Here is a 13,938-nt window from a genome sequence, read left to right as displayed (position 1 = left end):
CGCTGGCTGGGACGCGCCGGGGGCTGTAGTCCGGGCCAGCCCCGGGGCCGCGCTCCGTCGCTTCCCCGCGCCCCCACCTCACTTCCGCCGCCGACCGGCGCCGCCGCGGCCATGGGGAGCTGAGGCGGCGGCAGAGGCAGCGGCCCCGGCCCGGCCCGGCCCGGCCCGGCCGCCCGCCCGCTCCCCATGGGCTGCGGGGCCGCGGGACATGGAGCGGTGCGCGGCCCGCCGGGCCCCGGGTGGGTCCGGTCGGGCCCCGGTGCGGCCGTTGCCCCAGTAACGCGGCTGGGCGGGGCGGGAGCGCCCGGGCCGGGCCGGCTGCGGCAGCTCGGGCCGGGGCCGGGGCCGGGGCCGGGGCCGGGGCCGGGGCCGGGGCCGGGGCCGGGGCCGGGGCCGTGCCCCGGGAGATGTCCGAGAAGTGGCAGCGGGTCCGCGATCCCGGCGGGGCGCGCACGGCGGGGGAGCAGAAATGGGGGCCTGAGGGTACAGAGATGGGGGTGCAGCGGTGCAGCTGAGCAGGGCTGGGGGTTTGGGGGGCAGAATTTAGGGGGTTGGGGGTGCGGAACTGGGGATCCAGGAGTGCAGCTAAGCAGGGCTGAGGGAGCAGAGATGTGATGGGGGGATGCAGGGGTGGAAGGGTCTGGTGACCTCGGGGTGCCGAGCTGGGGGAGCTGATAAGCCAGACGCGAGATGCGGAATCTGGGGCTCTGGGAGTACAGGTAAGAAGGGCTGGCAGTTCAGTTTTTGGGGGGTCTGGTATGCAGAATTTGGGGCCTGGAGGTACAGTTAAGCAAGGCTGGGGTTCTAGGTGTGCAGGAGTACAGGTCCTGGCATGGGGGAGCACAGGGCCACATGACACAGCTGGGGAGACTCCCTGTTCCCTGCATTCTGGGATTCTGGGACTAGCTTGGCTCTCAGGATGCAGAGGAGATTGGGGTGTCAGAGTCCAGGGTCTTGGGGTTGTCCAGCTGCAGATGTAGGGAGTGTTGGGGTGCATGGGGGTGACAGGGTGCTGTGTTGCAGAGGAGGAGCGTCGAGTGCGAGCCAACGCGCGGGAGTACAATGAGAAGTTCCAGTACGCAGTGAGTGAGGGGGGACTGAACCCCCTCCCGGGGGTCCTTGGGCAGGTTTGGGGGGCTGGGGCCTGAATCACCCATGCGTCAGTAGCGGGGGGCATTACAGAATAGGTGTTTGTCTCTGAGAAAATGGTGCTGATGACATTACAGCCAACATAGCTGTGGGGCTGGGGGGGGGGGCACAGTGCACTCTATGTGGGAGATTCAGCCCCCCATCCTTGGCCAAGGCCCAGAACCCTCTGGCTCTGCCCAGATCCCAGCCTGGGCCCATATCCCGATGTGGTTCATGGGTCAACTTCTGAAGGTGCCAGGGGAGGGCAGTGCTCACCTTGACCTCCCCCCACGTTGGAGGTTATCCCTGGCTGTTCCAGAGCTGGCTGCAGAGAGGGGAGCAGGGGGTCTGGGTTGGGGTCACCCTTGTGGGGGCCAGGTGCTGCTGCTGGAGGAGGCTGGTCCCAGGGTACCGGCTGGTGACTGAGACTGAGGAATTAGCTTCCCAAGGAAGCTGCCAGGGGTAGCACAGGAGCAGGAGCCTGACCCCCCAAAAGAGCATGGTGAGCCACAGCCCCTGCCCTCTAGAGTGATCTTGGTGAGCTATGGGGCCTCGGCAGCCTGTAAAACCCCTTCTTGCCCCATCTGTCTCCAGAGCAACTGCATCAAGACCTCCAAGTACAACATCGTCACCTTCCTGCCTGTCAACCTCTTTGAGCAGTTCCAGGAAGTGGCCAACACCTATTTCCTTTTCCTCCTCATCCTGCAGGTGAGTGCAGTCCTTCCCTGCCTGGGCATCCAGGAGGGCTCCAAAGTGGGGAGGTTTGGCACCCTCGAGCAGGGGCAGCACGGGCCTGGCTGGTTCCCCTGTAATTCCTGTTCCCTGTCTCCAGCTGATTCCTCAGATCTCTTCGCTCTCCTGGTTTACCACCATCGTGCCTTTGGTTCTTGTCTTAACCATCACAGCTGTCAAAGATGCCACCGATGACTATGTGAGTGGTTCTGCCTGCGCCCCTCTGCCCGCTGGGCAGGGGGTTGGGATGCTGTGCAGAGGTGCGGTGTCCAGGGCCATGGCATTTGAGATGGCAGGGGGACGCAGGACCCCATCGCTGACACTGCTGTCTCTTCCCCCTGCTCCCAGTTCCGCCATAAAAGTGACAACCAGGTGAACAACCGGCAGTCTCAGGTCCTGATCGGTGGAGTGTGAGTGTCACGGGCACAGAGCAGTGGAGAAGGGGCCAGGGACCCTGCGGGACGTGGCACAGGGCAGTGGGCAGGGCAGGGCTCCTGCCTGACTACAGTCCGCTGTCCCTCTACAGCCTTCGGCAGGAGCAGTGGATGAATGTCCGTGTCGGAGACATCATCAAGTTGGAGAACAACCAGTTTGTGGCGGTGAGTGCAGCCCTGAGACGAGTATGGTTCCAGCTGGGTGGGTGGCACACAGGGACCATGGAATGGTGTGGTGCCACTCCCGCTTTGCTTTCGTGCTCCTCCATCACTTCCCAGGGTGGGGACATTAGGGACTTCTCAACCTCGAAGTTGCATTTAGTTTGGAGAGTTGGAGCCCTGTTGGAGCCACGTTTTGAACTCTGAGGATCTGGGCACTTGGAGCAATGGTGGCTAGGCTCAGGTGCAAAGGACTCATGGGGTTAGGGAAGCCTTTGCAGGTGCTCCAGGGAGTTCCAAGGACATCCAAGGGCCAGGAGCTTCCCTGAGGAAGGCATTGGGAAGCCCCAATGTTGGCACAAACCTTCACAAGTCTCTCCCAGCAGGCTGACCTCCTCCTCCTCTCCAGCAGCGAACCCCATGGGTTATGCTACATAGAGACTGCAGAGCTGGATGGGTAGGTGCCCCCACTCACCTTGAGGAGCCAGGGAAGGCAGGAGGGTGGGAGCTGCTGGGCAGCATCTGCGAAGGCCCTCCCTGCCAGGCTGTCTCTAACCCACACGTGGTGCCTTCTTGCCTGCAGAGAGACCAACATGAAGGTGCGTCAGGCCATCCCTGTCACCGCGGAGCTGGGGGACACCAGCAAGCTGGCTCGCTTTGACGGTGAGTGCCTGCGACCAGCCCTCTGCCACGGGACAGCCTCCACGTTCCTTCCTCCGTCACCCTGGCTAGACCAGGACCAGCCATGTGGCATTGTCATTCTGCGGCTCGAAGCGGATCTCTGGGGAGCCAGGGATGGTGCTGGAAGCTTTAGGATGGAGCTGGCCATATGGAGAAGGCAAGTCCCAGCTGAGCCATACTGTGCACCCAGGTGAGGTGATCTGTGAACCCCCCAACAACAAGCTGGACAAGTTTGGTGGGACGCTGTACTGGAAGGAGAACAAGTACCCCCTGAGCAACCAGAACATGCTGCTGCGGGGTTGCGTCCTGCGCAACACTGAGTGGTGCTTTGGCCTCGTCATCTTCGCAGGTGGGATGAGGCAGCAGCTGCTACTGTGCTGCACAGAGGGGAGGGGAAGACACCCCCTGATGCCTTCCCACTCCCCAGGGCCCGACACAAAACTGATGCAGAACAGCGGCCGGACCAAATTTAAGCGGACAAGCATCGACCGGCTCATGAACACGCTGGTGCTCTGGGTATGCAGAAGGGAGATCATAGGAGCCCCGGCTCTGACCCAGTTGGGGCTCTGATGTACTGTCCTGTCCCCAGATCTTTGGGTTCCTGGTGTGCATGGGAGTGATCCTGGCCATTGGCAATGCCATCTGGGAGCATGAGGTGGGCATCTGCTTCCAGATCTACTTGCCCTGGGACGAGGGGGTGCACAGTGCCTTCTTCTCTGGCTTCCTCTCCTTCTGGTCCTACATCATCATCCTCAACACTGTGGTGCCCATCTCGCTCTATGTGAGGTAGGGCAGGGGGCAGAGGGGCTGGGCAGGGGGTGTATGAGAAATTAGGGGTGCCCTCTGGGGAGGGGAGACAGGGATGGAGATCCACAGGCAGAACGGTGTGTTGGGTGGGGGTGGGCTGCTCTCTTGGTGACTGGCCATGTCTGCCTTCAGGAACGCCCCGAGGCCTGAGGACCCCATGGGTCTCTCAGGGCACCCCCGGCTGTGTCTGTCTGGCTGCTCGTCTCTCCCTGCTCTGGCTGCACGCTGGCTATTTTGCTCTGCCCTCCTACAGCTCCCAGGCTCCTGCACTGTCCCATTCTCTCTCTCTTTTAATTTCTCTCTCTTTTCGTTCCCCAGCATGGGTTCTGTCACCCTTAGCCCCGAGGTAAGAATGTGTCGCCCCCACCCCTCCCACTAGTTCATTGCTGTCTGCCCTGGGGACTGGGGAGGGGGTTCAGGGTGTGTAGGTGTGTGAGATGCCTAGGGAGCCCCATGGGCTGCCCCCTGGGTGCCTTGCCTCGGTCCCCAGCCCTGGCTTAGCGGTGGCTGTCAGCAGGAATGGGTTGCAGGCCAGCCCCGGGGAAGGGTGTGGGAGCTAGCAAACAGTGGGGGACACCTGGGGTGCTGGAGTGGCCAGGGCACTGAGGGTCTGGGGTGGGCATGTCAGGCAGAGCATGCTGCCCTGCCCCAGTGACAACCAGCCATCCTCCCTGCAGCGTGGAGGTGATCCGGCTTGGGCACAGCTACTTCATCAACTGGGACAAGAAGATGTACTGTGCCAAGCGCCAGACGCCAGCTGAAGCCCGCACCACCACCCTCAACGAGGAGCTGGGGCAGGTGGAGTACATCTTCTCTGACAAGACTGGCACCCTCACCCAGAATATCATGGTCTTCAGCAAGTGCTCTGTGAACGGGCACAGCTACGGTGAGCGCCAGCTGCCAGAGCCAGGCTGGGGCTGCCCACAGAGTGGGGGTGCACTGGCTCCCCGCCTCTGGGGCAGTCAGGGGACAAGGGGGCTTAGCTGGAGCATTGTGGGGTAGCAGCAGTTGCCACGGTGTTGGGTCTCTGTCGTGGTTAACTCCATACCCTGTTTTCCAGGTGATGTGCAAGACATGCTGGGTCACAAGGCAGAACTGGGAGAGGTAAGGGTGCTGTCAGTTCGGTGCCTGCCCACGCCAAGTGCCGCAGGGGAGTAACCCCATCTTTGCCCCTTCCAGAGGCCAGAGCCAGTCAACTTCTCCTTCAACCCACTGGCGGACCCACGGTTCCAGTTCTGGGACCCCAGCCTGCTGGAAGCCGTCAAGCTGGGAGACCTCCATGTGCATGAGTTCTTCCGCCTGCTCTCGCTCTGTCACACCGTCATGTCCGAGGAGAAGAGTGAAGGTGGGCGTGGGGCAGGATCTGTCCCTGTGGGTCACACGACACTGTCACTGACCCCCATGCTGTCCGCAGGGGAGTTGTTGTACAAGGCACAGTCCCCGGATGAGGGAGCGCTGGTCACGGCTGCCAGAAACTTTGGCTTTGTGTTCCGGTCCCGCACGCCCAAGACCATCACAGTGCATGAGCTGGGTCAAGCCATCACCTACCAGCTGCTGGCCATCCTGGACTTCAACAACATCCGCAAGCGCATGTCTGTCATCGGTAAGGTCCTGGGCATGCCACGGGCTCTGGGGCTGGGAAGGCCACGTGGGGCTGCAGCATGGGGCTCGTTGTGGTGTGTTGGGGGACCAGTCCAAAGCTGGTGGGGTTGTGACTGTGGAGGCATTGGCAGGTTGATGCCTGGGGGTCAGAGTGGGACCTGCTCCTGCACCCCTGAGCCAGGCATCTTGTCCCCTCCTCCCCACAGTCCGCAGCCCTGAGGGCAAGATCCGGCTGTACTGCAAAGGCGCTGACACCATCCTGCTGGAGCGGCTGCATCCCGTCAACCAGGACCTGACCAGCATCACCACCGACCACCTCAATGTGCGTGGGACAGGGTCCTACAAGCAGGGTGGGGAGGAAAGAATGGCTGCCCAGGAGCCTGAGCACTGGGCTTGTGCCCTGTCCTAGGAACACCGTTGGGGTCTGGGGACACCATCAGAGTCTGCCAGCACACCCAGCTCTGACCATTTGCAGGAGTACGCTGGCGAGGGGCTGCGGACACTGGTACTGGCCTACAAAGACCTGGAGGAGAGCTACTACAAGGACTGGTCTGAGCGGCTGCATCGAGCTGGCAGTGCCCCTGAGGCCCGTGAGGATCACCTGGCTCGGCTCTATGACGAGGTGGAGCATGATATGATGGTAGGTGGGCTGGAGGTTGAGGAGTAGGGGGTGGTTGGGGGTAGCCCCTACTGACCTCCCGCCTGTTTGGGTCCCCAAGCTGCTCGGAGCCACAGCCATCGAGGACAAACTGCAGCAGGGGGTCCCCGAAACCATTGCCATCCTGACGCTGGCCAACATCAAGATCTGGGTGCTGACAGGGGACAAGCAGGGTGAGGCATGGCTGAGGTGCTGGCTGGAGATCAGGATGTTTGTGGGCTGGATTCCACCTGCCTGGGATCCCTACTGCACTCTCCTGAATGGACTCTGGCTTAGCCCCTGGTTTCCCGTCCTCAGAAACAGCTGTGAACATCGGCTACTCCTGCAAGATGCTGACAGATGACATGACAGAGGTGTTTGTGGTCACCGGCCACACTGTGCTGGAGGTGCGAGAGGAGCTCAGGTGAGGGTTGGGGGGCAGAGGACACGGAACAGTGCCAGTGTGGGGCACAGCTGCGACTGGGGGAGCTAGAGATACGGAAGGGCCCTGAGATGGAACCCCGTGCCCCCTCTCTCCTCAGGAAAGCCCGGGAGAAGATGATGGATGCCTCGCGTTCTGTGTGCAATGGCTTCTCCTACCAGGAGAAACTCCCCTCCAAGCTCACCTCTGTGCTGGAAGCCATTGCAGGCGAATACGCCCTGGTCATCAATGGGCACAGCCTGGTAGGACCCTGGGAGTGCCAGGCAGGACAAGGCCCTGTGCCCGTCTATGTACCATGACCCCGGCTGTCCCTCACTCTCCTTGCCAGGCCCATGCGCTGGAGGCAGACATGGAGGTGGAATTCCTGGAGACAGCGTGTGCCTGCAAGGCCGTTATCTGTTGCCGTGTCACACCTCTGCAGAAAGCCCAGGTGGTGGAGCTGGTGAAGAAGTACAAGAAAGCTGTGACTTTGGCCATTGGGGATGGGGCCAATGATGTCAGCATGATCAAGAGTAAGGCCTGGGATCTTGGGGACCACAGGAGAGACAGGCCCCCCCCCGCACCATCCTGGGGCCCATGGGAGCCTCTGTCCTCACCCCTCTGTGCCCCACAGGAACAAAGCGCCCTTGCTGGGGGTGCTGCTCTCATCCCCTGTGCTCCTGGCAGCCCTCTCTTCACCCATCTCTCCTTCCCTCCACAGCTGCCCACATTGGGGTGGGCATCAGTGGGCAGGAAGGCATCCAGGCCGTGCTGGCCTCCGACTACTCCTTCTCCCAGTTCAAGTTCCTACAGCGCCTGCTCCTGGTGCATGGGCGCTGGTCCTACCTGCGTATGTGCAAGTTTCTTTGCTACTTCTTCTACAAGAACTTCGCCTTCACCATGGTCCACTTCTGGTTTGGCTTCTTCTGTGGCTTCTCGGCACAGGTGGGTTGGTGGCTTTTCTCACTGAGAGGTGGGGAGCGTTTTCCTGCAGGGCTTCTCGGCTCCGAGGCATGTTCTGGTCCTTGGACTCCCTATGGGGACTCATCCTGAGCCAGGAGGCACAGCCTAGCATCCAGCGTGCAGTGGGTGTGAGGAGCCTGTGGTCGGGGTGGGCAATCCTGAGGGACTGGAGACAGCTCTCCTGTCCCTGCAGCTGTGGGCACAGAGACTTGGGGACTGGCTGGGGCACAGGGCGGGCAGGTCTCGTGCCTTGCTGAGTGCTCCATTCCATACAGACAGTGTATGACCAGTACTTCATCACTCTGTACAACATTGTCTACACGTCGCTGCCTGTGCTCGCTATGGGTGTCTTTGACCAGGTATGGCGGGGGATAGTGAGGGGGCTCCCTGGATGTGTGAGGAGCCTGTCCCACTTCCCTTCATGTGCACCCTGTGGGAAGAAGGGCTGCCTGGGTGCCTGAGTCGGGCTGTCCTTGTCATTCTGTGGGCTGTGGTGGAGGCTGCTCCTACCCAGGGCTAAAGGGAGGTGCCCATGCCCCCAGGATGTACCAGAGCAGCGGAGCATGGAGTACCCCAAACTCTATGAGCCTGGGCAGCTGAACCTGCTCTTCAACAAGCGGGAGTTCTTCATCTGCATTGCCCAGGGCATCTACACCTCTGTCCTCATGTTCTTCATCCCCTATGGCGTCTTTGCTGATGCCACCCGTGATGATGGTGCCCAGCTGGCCGACTACCAGTCCTTTGCCGTCACTGTCGCCACCTCCCTCGTGATTGTCGTCAGTGTGCAGGTAGGGACATGGCTACTCGGCTCCAGTCCTTCGGGGCACCTCAGGCATCCCCTGAGCCCTGTCTCCTCCTGCATCCCCCCCACTAGATCGGGTTAGACACAGGATTCTGGACAGCCATCAACCACTTCTTCATCTGGGGCAGCCTGGCCGCCTACTTCGCCATCCTCTTCACCATGCACAGTGATGGCCTCTTCCGGGTATTCCCCAACCAGTTCCGCTTTGTGGGTGAGTCCCTGTGGTGCCCTATGCCCCCCACCCCAGCAGGGTGCTGCCTCAGCCTAGCCCTCACTGGACTCACGCTTCCCCCCCTAGGTAACGCACAGAACACGCTGGCCCAGCCCACGGTCTGGCTGACCATTGCCCTCACCACCGTAGTCTGCATCATGCCCGTTGTGGCCTTTCGCTTCCTTAAGCTGGACCTGAAACCAGAACTCTCAGATACGGTGAGAGTGCACGGCTGTGGGAGCGGTCACGGGGTCCTGGGTCTGAGGAGAGGTGGTTCCACAGGTCCCTGACCCTGGCCCTGTGTCCCCAGGTGCGCTACACTCAGCTGGTACGGAAGAAGCAGAAGACACAGCACCGGTGCATGCGGCGCGCGGGGCACGTGGGCTCACGCCGCTCCGGCTATGCCTTCTCCCATCAGGAGGGTTTCGGGGAGCTCATCATGTCCGGCAAGAACATGCGGCTCAGCTCCCTGGCACTCTCCAGCTTTGCCCCCCGCCCTAGCACCAGCTGGATTGAGACCCTGCGGAAGAAGAAGGGCTGTGAGGGCAGCAGTGTTGGCAGCCCCAGTGGTGCAGCCAGCAAGACTCTCAAGGTCTGAGGCTGGAGGGGGTCACATCCCCTCCAGTGCACCTGGGGGCTCCCCTCCTCTGCCCCTGGCCCTCGGGAGGGCAGAACCCCTTGTCAGCAGGGTCCCATGGTAGGAGCAGAGGTCATGTGGGGGCCAGCGCTGAGGTTTGGAGGAGTCTGGACTGTCACCTTCTAGCCAAAAAGTATACTCTTTCCCTCCCTGGGGTGAGCAGATGGATGGATGGATGGATGGATGGATGGATGTCATCACCATCAGCCCCCCCCTCCGTTTGCTCCTCCATCGGTATTCAATTCCACTGAGCGCAAACGCCCCATCACACATGAATGTATCATGCCAGAGGTGCAGGGCTCTGAGGGGACTGTGGCCTCTCCCTGCCCTTCACCCATGTGTCTTTTTTTATATAAACAAAAAAAGGGGAAAAAAGAGCCCCCAAAAAATAGCAGCCAAAAAAAAAAAAAAAAACAAAAAAAAGGAAGGAAAAACCCTCTGAGTTTACAGAGCGACTCATTTATTGGGTGGGTACAGGGAGAAGGGGGGAGGAAAGTCACCCTCTTTGTCTCCCCCGCCATAGGGTTCACCAGGACAGCGGGTGCTGGGTGGGAAAGGGGAAGCGTTCTGTGCCGCAGGAGGCTGGGTGTTGGCGGCTGCTGAGATTCACTCCCACACGTGGTCTTGCGTAACCCTCGGCCTCTGCTTCCTCCCTCATCCTCCTCCTTTCCAGCTCCCGCGGGACTGAGTGTTCCTGGGTTAGGGTTAGGGTTAGTGGGGCAGTGGGGGACCCCCGGCGAGTCTCTGGGGCTGTTGGGCTCCCAGGGACGCGATACCAAAGAGGAGCTTGTTAAGACGGGTGTCGGCGAGGGTTGGAGGGGATCTGGGGGGTTTTGGGGGGTTATTTCGGTGGAGGGGACGCGGATCGGGATGGATAATTTATGACGCGTTTCTGTCTGGTGGAATTGTATCCTTTTACGATTCCTGAGGAAAAAAAACCCCAAACAAGCTTTTTTTAAAAAAAAAAAAAAAAAAAAAAAGTTCTGAGCAGCTTCTGCCGTGTGCTGTGTCCGGGGGAGCCGGGCTGGGCACGGAAGGGGTCCGGTGGCTGGGGGCCGGTGTGGGCTGGCCCCGCCCGCCGCGCACGTGCCGCCCCGCCCCCCGCCCGGTTTCACAACCGCGGCCGCCGCCGGTGTTTTCGCAGCCGGGACGGGCGCATGGCGCGGCCGCCGCCGCCGCTTCTCCTTGGCCTCCTCCTCCTCCGCCTCCTCCTCCAGCTCGCCGCCGCCGGGCGGCCCTGCGGCCCCACCGGTGAGTGCGACCGGCAGCGGGCAGGGAGGGAGAGGCGGGTGGCCCTGAGCCTCTCCCGGTACCTGGGCCTCGTGGATCCGGGCACGGGGAGGGGACACACGCGGTTCCCTGCCTGCCCCGAAGGAGCTGAGCCGGTGGGGGTACGGGGCACCGCTGGGAGTACCGAGGGGGTGGGGGCCGGGGCTGGGGTGCTGTGTCCGGGGTGCTGGATGGGTGTCGGGTGCTGAGTGCTCTGTGCTGGGTACTGAGTGCTGTGTCCCGGGTGCTGGCTGGGTGTTGGATGCCTTCCCAGCAGCAGGAGCCAAAGGGAACAGCAGGTTCACGCTGGTCGTTGACCTTTGGAGGGAGCCGGGAGCGCTGCCCAGGCCTGACCCGGGCTGCCAACCAGCGCAGCCGCTTAACCCCTCTGGCACTGGACCCCCACCCAGGGACTCCCGGGACCACCAGTCCCAGTCTGCCACCTTCCCTGAGCTACGCTCTCAATACACAGCCCACCGAGTGTTCTGGTGCCCATTCCTATTGCAGTGCCAGGGGTCCAGTACCCCACTGAGGAACCACTGCCACTCTCCAGCTCAGTGCCCTGACCCCCAGCAGTCACTGGACATGGGGAGCAGATGATGGGGTGCCTTCCTTCTCCAGGGACACCCACTGGGCCTGGGGTCTCGTCTTCATCGCCTGGTCCCCTCTTGTCCCTCCAGGACTGTCGCGGGACACGGTGCTGGGCCGCCTGGGAGCCAACATCACGTTAACCTGCCAGGACAAGGTGCCTGCGAATGCCACGGTGTTGTGGCAAGTGGAGGAGCAGGGATCAGCAGGGGGCTGGGCACGGCGGCTGGCGGAGGGTAGCATGCTGCTCCTGCGGCGGCTGCGCTACGAGGACTCCGGGCGCTACAGCTGCTCTGTGGGGAGCCACCTGCTGCGCTCCCTGCGTCTGCTGGTGGCAGGTGGGTCCACGCTGGGGGGGATGTCCCTGGCAGCATTGCCTGTGATGGCCCCTGTCCCACAGCACCTCCCTGCCTTGCAGAGCCCCCTGAAACTCCCCAGGTCTCCTGCTACCGGCGGAGCCACGACAAGGATATCTTGTGTGAGTGGCCACAGCAGGAGAGGCCATCCCCAGGGACACGGGCGATGCTCTGGGTGAAGCGGAGGTGAGTGCTGTCACTGCGTCCACCACGGGCTGGGACCGCAGTAGGACAGAACAAGTCCCTCTCCATGGACCCTTTCCCCGGTGCCATCTGGGACTCCATGGCTCAGCATGCTTCCCTCCCTGCAGACCCTTTCCCTAGCAGCTACTGGTGGCTGGGAGTCCACAGCATGGGATATGTTTCTTCCCCATGGCCTCTTTCCCCAGTGCTGCCTGGGACCCCATGGCACAGAATGTATCCCTCCCCACAGACCCTTTGCCTGACACTGCTGGGGTCCCCACAGTGTAGAACATGTCCCCCACAGCTGCCCCATGCCTAGAGCATGCTGCAGCCCTCCCTGAGCTGTGACCTCACAGGTTCGTGGCTGAGAATGGCACAGAGCAGCGGTGCCGCTACTTCTCCAAGGCACGGAAGTTCAGTTGCCGGGTGAAAGTGCCACCTGGCACCGATGACACCAAACACCTTGTGGTGTCCACGTGCGTCAGCAACAGTGCTGGTGGCTCAGCTGGCAAAGACAAGATCATCACCCTCAGCGGTGTCCGTGAGTGCTGCCCCTGTTGCTGGGGGCTGGGGTGGCTGAGGGTGCAGTGCCAGGCCCTGAGTGCCCCCCCTTCCCCAGCAGTGAAGCCAGACCCCCCCATCAATGTGACGGTGGAGGCACTGGAGAAGGCGCCGCAGCGGCTGCGGGTGAACTGGTCCTACCCCTCATCCTGGGACCCCCGTTTCTACTGGCTCCGCTTCCAGGTCCGCTACCGCCCTGAGCCTGCCCCAGCCTTCATGGAGGTGAGACCCTGCTTGCTGGCATGGAGCTGTTGCTTGTGCCTGGCCAGACTGTCCCCAGCCCTGTGTCCCCTCCAGGTGGATCAGGTGACAACAACATGGCTCGACATTCATGATGCATGGCATGGGACGAGGCATGTGGTGCAGGTGAGGGCGAAGGATGAGTTCGGCCATGGTGCATGGAGCGAGTGGAGCCAGGAGGCTGTGGGTACCCCTTGGACAGGTAGGAGGGAAACATGGGGCCCTGAGACTGACTGGGGGCTGAGCATGGGATCTCCCAGTCTCATACTCCCCCCTCATTGTGCAGACCCTAGGGACCTCACCTCTGAAATGGAGCCTTTCAGCTCACAGGTAACAATGGTCTCAGCCCTGGGAAGCATCACAGACTCCTGAATGGGTGTCCTGTCCCCGTGTGGGACAAGGGGACACCAGGGCATGGGGGCTGACCTGTCCCATTGTGCCCCCCCACCTTTTGCAGCTCCCCATGGAAGATGGCACCTATGGGGTGACACTGCCCCCCGAGCTCTTCGGGGAGGACCATGCTAACAGTGCTGGTGGTGAGGAAGGGTTCCTGGGTTGGGAGTGGGGGGCTGGGACACCCAGCTCCCTTATCCTCATACTGAGCCCAGCCATTCTCTCTGTGTCAGGCTCTGTCATGGAACCCAGCACCCATCCTGTGGCATCCCCCTATGCCTTCCTGGTGACTGGGGGGAGTCTGCTCCTTGGCATTGCCCTGTTTGTCGGCATCGTGGTGAGGTGAGTGTGGTGAGTGCCAGGGGGCTGGTCTGGGGGGCTCTGTCTGTCCCCCCCTGACCTGGAGCCACTCTCCTCCCCTGCAGGTACAGGCAGATGTGGTGGACAAATGAACAGGAGAGGACCAAGCCGGAGGGTGAGGGGCAGCACATGCTGGTCCCCCTAGGCCTCCCCCTGCCCACACTCAATGACACCCCTCTGCTCTCACACTCTTCCCCCTCAGCCCCTGGAATGCTCCACATCACTCACTCAGATTATTCCTCCTCAGGGCAGTAGTCAGGGGCTGAATATGCTGGTAGGTTCTTGGGGGTTGGATGGGGGGTCCCAGGGCTGTGATGTGGCTCTAGGAGCAGTTCCCCCCCACTATCCGGTGGCTCTGTGGCTGGGACCAGCCTCTGAGGAGGGGAATCAGTGCCAGCCCCCCATGGAGAAGCAGCTGGGAAGGGCCCCCAGCTGGGTCCTACCTTCAGCACCGTGGCCAAGCTGGGATGGCTGGGAGTGACAGCGCTGGAAGCACGGCTGCACCAGAGCATGGGAGCTGGCCCGGGGCCGGGTTTGGGGGTCCCGCAGGGAAGGGCCTGGTCCCTACAGTGCCATGGGGGTTGGGGAGGGAGGGAGGGCCTGGCTGGATCAGCCCCATACCTCTGCTCCAGCCCCCTCGGGGCTCCTTTTTAAAGCACATGTTGGGGAAACCGGACAATGTTGCTCAAATAAATGCTTTGGATTTATACTGGAATGGGTGCTGGGAGTGGGATAACAGAGGGGTTGCTGCAGCCCCCCCTTTGCCTGGGAGTG

General features: G+C 61.9%; 2 protein-coding genes across 9 annotated transcripts; both read left to right on the top strand.

Annotated features, from left to right (window-relative positions):
• Positions 1–141: 141 nt before the first annotated feature.
• ATP8B2 (ATPase phospholipid transporting 8B2) lies at positions 142–9,564 on the top strand. Of its 5 annotated transcripts, none has more exons than XM_032093510.1 (27): positions 142–239; positions 1,024–1,082; positions 1,723–1,836; positions 1,961–2,059; positions 2,209–2,270; positions 2,387–2,459; positions 2,837–2,910; positions 3,037–3,116; positions 3,325–3,483; positions 3,562–3,650; positions 3,724–3,920; positions 4,619–4,827; positions 5,002–5,045; positions 5,121–5,286; positions 5,356–5,544; positions 5,750–5,865; positions 6,019–6,183; positions 6,263–6,374; positions 6,499–6,604; positions 6,723–6,864; positions 6,951–7,134; positions 7,323–7,546; positions 7,840–7,923; positions 8,107–8,352; positions 8,439–8,577; positions 8,665–8,795; positions 8,888–9,564. In XM_032093510.1, exons 1-27 carry the CDS (start codon positions 209–211, stop codon positions 9,173–9,175), a joined length of 3,582 nt encoding a protein of 1,193 aa, XP_031949401.1. In that variant the 5' UTR covers positions 142–208; the 3' UTR covers positions 9,176–9,564. The 5 variants fall into 5 exon arrangements, with proteins under 5 accessions (XP_031949401.1, XP_031949399.1, XP_031949402.1 ...); XM_032093508.1 differs by lacking the exon at positions 142–239 and adding an exon at positions 608–719 and having other exon boundaries at positions 2,840–2,910; XM_032093511.1 differs by lacking the exon at positions 142–239 and adding an exon at positions 608–719 and having other exon boundaries at positions 3,808–3,920.
• Positions 9,565–10,321: 757 nt separating this feature from the next.
• On the top strand, positions 10,322–13,879 carry IL6R (interleukin 6 receptor). Of its 4 annotated transcripts, none has more exons than XM_032093515.1 (10): positions 10,322–10,465; positions 11,164–11,409; positions 11,472–11,613; positions 11,967–12,151; positions 12,230–12,393; positions 12,469–12,613; positions 12,698–12,741; positions 12,869–12,947; positions 13,038–13,146; positions 13,230–13,879. In XM_032093515.1, exons 1-10 carry the CDS (start codon positions 10,372–10,374, stop codon positions 13,417–13,419), a joined length of 1,398 nt encoding a protein of 465 aa, XP_031949406.1. In that variant the 5' UTR covers positions 10,322–10,371; the 3' UTR covers positions 13,420–13,879. The 4 variants fall into 4 exon arrangements, with proteins under 4 accessions (XP_031949406.1, XP_031949405.1, XP_031949407.1 ...); XM_032093516.1 differs by having other exon boundaries at positions 10,323–10,465; positions 12,233–12,393; XM_032093517.1 differs by having other exon boundaries at positions 10,324–10,465; positions 11,490–11,613; positions 12,233–12,393.
• The last annotated feature ends 59 nt before the right edge of the window (positions 13,880–13,938 follow it).

This window comes from Corvus moneduloides, chromosome 29 (assembly GCF_009650955.1).
Source record: "Corvus moneduloides isolate bCorMon1 chromosome 29, bCorMon1.pri, whole genome shotgun sequence".
Classification (NCBI taxonomy): domain Eukaryota; kingdom Metazoa; phylum Chordata; class Aves; order Passeriformes; family Corvidae; genus Corvus; species Corvus moneduloides.
Note: the sequence above shows the minus strand (reverse complement) of the source record. Positions and strands in the feature narration are given on the sequence as shown.

Bases quoted from the DNA above. Each gene is read 5' to 3' on its own strand.
- ATP8B2 (XM_032093507.1), top strand. From the start codon at position 623: ATGCAGGGGTGGAAGGGTCTGGTGACCTCGGGGTGCCGAGCTGGGGGA. The intron at 5,287-5,355 runs GTGGGCGTGGGG...TGCTGTCCGCAG, and splicing joins GTCCGAGGAGAAGAGTGAAG to GGGAGTTGTTGTACAAGGCA. The intron at 8,578-8,664 runs GTGAGTCCCTGT...TTCCCCCCCTAG, and splicing joins CAACCAGTTCCGCTTTGTGG to GTAACGCACAGAACACGCTG.
- IL6R (XM_032093514.1), top strand. From the start codon at position 10,372: ATGGCGCGGCCGCCGCCGCCGCTTCTCCTTGGCCTCCTCCTCCTCCGC. The intron at 11,410-11,489 runs GTGGGTCCACGC...CCTGCCTTGCAG, and splicing joins CCTGCGTCTGCTGGTGGCAG to AGCCCCCTGAAACTCCCCAG. The intron at 12,152-12,232 runs GTGAGTGCTGCC...CTTCCCCAGCAG, and splicing joins CATCACCCTCAGCGGTGTCC to TGAAGCCAGACCCCCCCATC.